At 36.4% G+C, this 4,180-nt stretch overlaps 1 protein-coding gene across 1 annotated transcript; it reads left to right on the plus strand.

The window, feature by feature from the left end:
• The first annotated feature begins 371 nt into the window (after positions 1-371).
• On the plus strand, positions 372-3,942 carry LOC130995390 (probable polygalacturonase). Its single transcript, XM_057920659.1, has 6 exons — positions 372-733; positions 1,510-1,812; positions 2,216-2,336; positions 2,448-2,622; positions 2,723-2,793; positions 3,024-3,942. Exons 1-6 carry the CDS (start codon positions 629-631, stop codon positions 3,695-3,697), a joined length of 1,449 nt encoding a protein of 482 aa, XP_057776642.1. The 5' UTR covers positions 372-628; the 3' UTR covers positions 3,698-3,942.
• The last annotated feature ends 238 nt before the right edge of the window (positions 3,943-4,180 follow it).

The raw sequence follows: 4,180 nt of genomic DNA on the forward strand, positions 1-4,180 counted from the left end.
GCATTTTCATAATATCAATTCTTATTATGATGAATTTTTCTTTATTTTTTTCAATATTCAACTCAAATATATTCATTTAAAATTATTTTTTTATTATATTTATAAATATGATAGTTGAGTTGATATAATTTTATATAAATATAGAATTATAAAAATATTTCTCGTGCATTATAGGGTGTGGGGTGCAAATGCTAGTCCAATAAATCCATCAATATTATTTTATAATAATCAATCGTCATTACATTAATTGGACATTTGATCAAATTTTTAGTTAAAAAAAATAATACGATTAATACAAAATCTCATACGTATAACGATGACCATATTCTTCGGTCCGTTATTGACTGATTATAGTGTGTCGGGAAAGAAATTAGGGAGTGATTAAGGTTCCCTAATTGTGCAATTAAAGTGATAATACTGTTACCCGCATGCCACTTTCCACATTTATTTACCTCGAGTAATGAAAATTCCTTTTTCTTTTCATAAAGATTTTTTGTTTTTGATTTTCTTTTTTCTTTTTTAAACCACACACATACAATTTGTGTAGACGAAGAGCTGTCATTTTCTTCTTCCTTGTTATACCTTTCACTTACCATCCGTTCATTTTTTATTTTTTCTTTTATTTTTCATGTACAAATTTCTCCTTCATCTCTACTCATCTCCATCGCTTATTTCTCTTCCTTTTAATGTACAAGATTTTTGGCGTTGTGAAAACAGAGATATGAAGAGGCTAGTAAGTACGTTAGCATTTTTTTGGGGGTAATTTCTGCTATTTATGGGCTGGTATAAATTAATTATGGGATTTTTTAGCTTTCTTGGATCAAGAACGAGTTTTTATTTTATTTATGGGCTTGTGTTATTTGCTGCAAAAATTCGATCTTGTCAGTGATTTTGGTGGGATTAATCTTTACTGCTGTCTGAACTGGTTACTACTACTTTGAGTTTATAAAAAGTGTATTCTTGAAATGCTTTTGAAGTTCTTTTCTCAGATTCTTGTTTCAGAAGTGTGAATCTTGCTAGATTTTTATTTGATGTCGATAGTGCTAAAAGAATTTGATTTGATCTTCGGTTTTAAGATTCTTGTTTTAGAAGTGTGAATTTTGGTAGTTAGATTTTACAGTTTTATGTAACAGATCTGAAGCTGCTTTCTTTCTCTATAAATGTGTTTTGTGCAGTAGCCTTTAAGTGCATTTTCTCCTCTTTTGATTTATCTATGAGCTCTTATTTCAGCTCCTAATTATGCTTTGTTTTTTATACGAAATGCCCATTTTTTTGTGATTTATGTTGGATGTTGTCTCCAGTTAAAAAATAACTTAGTTATAACTCAAAATGCAATATTTGATGAATTCTATTGCAAAGATGGAATATATTAGTTTTGTTTGTGCAAAATTTGAAGCAATTGATGGCTGTAACTGTTTTCTTCTGCAGTGTGTTGTTGTATGTACCGCGGTTTAGTATAGTGTTCATGTGATTCTCTTTGACTGTTTATTTACATCTCGTTCCTCGTAGGGGTTTTTGCTTTTGCTCGTTGTATTGAGCAATGCCGCTGAGTATGATGGGGAATGCAAGTCGGATTGGCCGCTGGTCCCAAGGCCTCACAGTGTATCCGTCTTAGAATTTGGGGCAGTCGGAGATGGGATCACAAGCAACACTGTGGCATTTCAGAATGCTATTTTCTATTTAAAGTCCTTTGCCGATAAGGGCGGTGCCCAACTCTTTGTTCCAGCAGGAAAGTGGCTCATTGGCTGCATCAATCTCACGAGCCATCTCACACTTTTTCTGGAGAAAGATGCGGTTATTCTTGGCTCTCAGGTCGACATCATTTGTTTCCAACTGAGAAATGTGCTTATTTAAATGTTTGGTTTGTCTGTCTTTATTGTTATGAAATGGTTATTGCAAATCATGCGAATGCTGTGAATTCTTGGTCGATTCTAGCCTTTTCTCACCTAAAGAATTTGTCTATCTTACCTGCAGTTCTTTTACGTTTAGTGAATCTCTTGATTGATTTGATAGTAAAGTTATGTTCGTCCAAGATATTAACTCGACTTTCTAGTTGAGGCTACCACATAATCAGTTAATTACCCCTGCATAAATGTTGTATTTTTCAACAAGCTACGCCATAATTACTCAAGTACTTGTGTTTTTGATAGTGATACGTATATGACATTCTAATGTAGAGTTTCAGTCTCTTACTTGCTTTACTCCGACTTTGCAGGATTATAGTCACTGGGATGTGGTCGAGCCCTTACCTTCGTATGGACAAGGCCTTGAAGTACCTGGTCAAAGGTACCGTAGCTTGATCAGTGGGCAAAATCTCACTGATGTTGTTATCACAGGTATGGATGGACATTCCCTTTTACTTTCATTCTATCTGCTTCTTGTTAATTATTTCTATTGTCTCTTTCTCTTGTATATTTGATTCTTCATTTCATCTACTCTCTGTACAGGCAATAATGGAACTATCGACGGGCAGGGTTCAGTATGGTGGGAAAAAATCAATTCTCATTCTTTAAATTACAGTCGACCACATCTTGTTGAACTTATTGGTTCAGACAGCATTGTTGTGTCGAACTTAACCTTCTTAAATGCTCCCTTTTGGAATATACACCCAGTTTATTGCAGGTTTTGCTCCCTTCAAAATCTTGTCGAATTACTTTTTAAATAAATTATTTCTCAAGTATTTAACTGGAAGGCATGCTTCCATTCTGTGTCTCTGATGTAGCGACGTGCTAGTTCAAAACATAACCATCTATTCTCCTCCCGATTCTCCATACACGAGTGGGATAGTTCCAGGTTAGTTGAGATCAAGATTGATGAATTGATACGTGATGAGAACTCAATTCAAACTTGTGTTTTATATCTCTTAACTTACAATTTGAAGACGTTTAGAAGTGTATGCCGTCATTTCCTCCTCTTATGTCTGTCTACACATGCGCTGTTTGTTTTGAGTGCCACACGATCTACCTGATGACTCATTTCTCGATATGTCACATTGATGAATGTGAAATTTCTACGAATTTCAGATTCTTCTGAGCATGTTTGCATCGAGAACTGCAACATTAGCGTTGGACACGATGCTGTGGTGCTGAAAAGTGGTTGGGACGAGTATGGAATGGCATATGGCAAACCTACCATGAACGTCCATGTTCGAAATGTCCGCCTCCAATCCTTTGCAGGTTCAGGCATTGCCTTTGGCAGTGAAATGTCGGGTGGGATTTCTAGCATACTGGTCGAGCATATCCACGTGCTCGACTCCCAGATAGGCGTGGAGCTGAAGACTGCAGTCGGGAGAGGCGGTTACATGAACGACATCTCCATATCAGATGCTCTCATGTCAAACGTGCAACAAGGGATCAAAGCAACAGGTCAGTGCAATTCTCATCCAGACAATAAATTTGATCCTCAGGCGTTGCCTGTTGTTAGTGATATTAGATTCAAGAACATTCTCGGATCGAACATTACGTCGGCCGGGAAATTTTTGGGGATCGACAGATCGCCCTTTACTTCGATATGTCTGTCGAACGTTTCGTTCTACCTAAACTCCGACCCGACCACGTCGTGGAAGTGCCTCAACGTATTAGGCTCGTCTTTTGATGTGTCGCCTACACCTTGTCCGGAGCTTCTTAGCTCGTCCTCTAGTTCGTTTCTTGATTGTTTCGCCTTCCCACATCCTAGTAGTAGAGTTGCATATCTATGATTTTGTGTGCTTTTATTGGGTTTTGATTTATCCGATCACTGATGGAAGCCACGAGCCAAGGCCGGGGGGCGTCTTACTAAAGTTGTGTCGTGTTCGTGTTTGTGTATAGGCATCTGTTTGCTTCATTCATGTTGTAAGAAAAGTTTTGGTAGTGCATGAGTATTTTTTTTGTTGCTTCTTGTTAGGCGCATTTCACACATTTGTAAATTCTTGGGATTTGATTGAATATACAAATGTTGTTCAAAGGTCATCTTTGCAAAGTAATGCATCTGAATTTCTCAGCAAGAGAAACTCATGTGTTTTTCCTTTCTTGCATTTTTTGGTTGATTTTTGATATTTTTAGTGATTTCTTTGCTTGAAATGTTAAAAATAAAATGCAGGCATTGATAACTTAAGGGATTTCTTATATTTGCATTTGAAAAATTGTAAGGGATGCACACCAACTTTGGACAGTTTTCGATTTTGTAAACTACTTTTAGATTT

This window comes from Salvia miltiorrhiza, chromosome 7 (assembly GCF_028751815.1).
Source record: "Salvia miltiorrhiza cultivar Shanhuang (shh) chromosome 7, IMPLAD_Smil_shh, whole genome shotgun sequence".
NCBI lineage: Eukaryota > Viridiplantae > Streptophyta > Magnoliopsida > Lamiales > Lamiaceae > Salvia > Salvia miltiorrhiza.

Coding starts and splice junctions, on each gene's coding strand:
- LOC130995390 (XM_057920659.1), top strand. CDS start 629: ATGTACAAATTTCTCCTTCATCTCTACTCATCTCCATCGCTTATTTCT. Junction 1,813..2,215: donor CGGTTATTCTTGGCTCTCAG/GTCGACATCATT, acceptor CCGACTTTGCAG/GATTATAGTCACTGGGATGT. Junction 2,794..3,023: donor CACGAGTGGGATAGTTCCAG/GTTAGTTGAGAT, acceptor TACGAATTTCAG/ATTCTTCTGAGCATGTTTGC.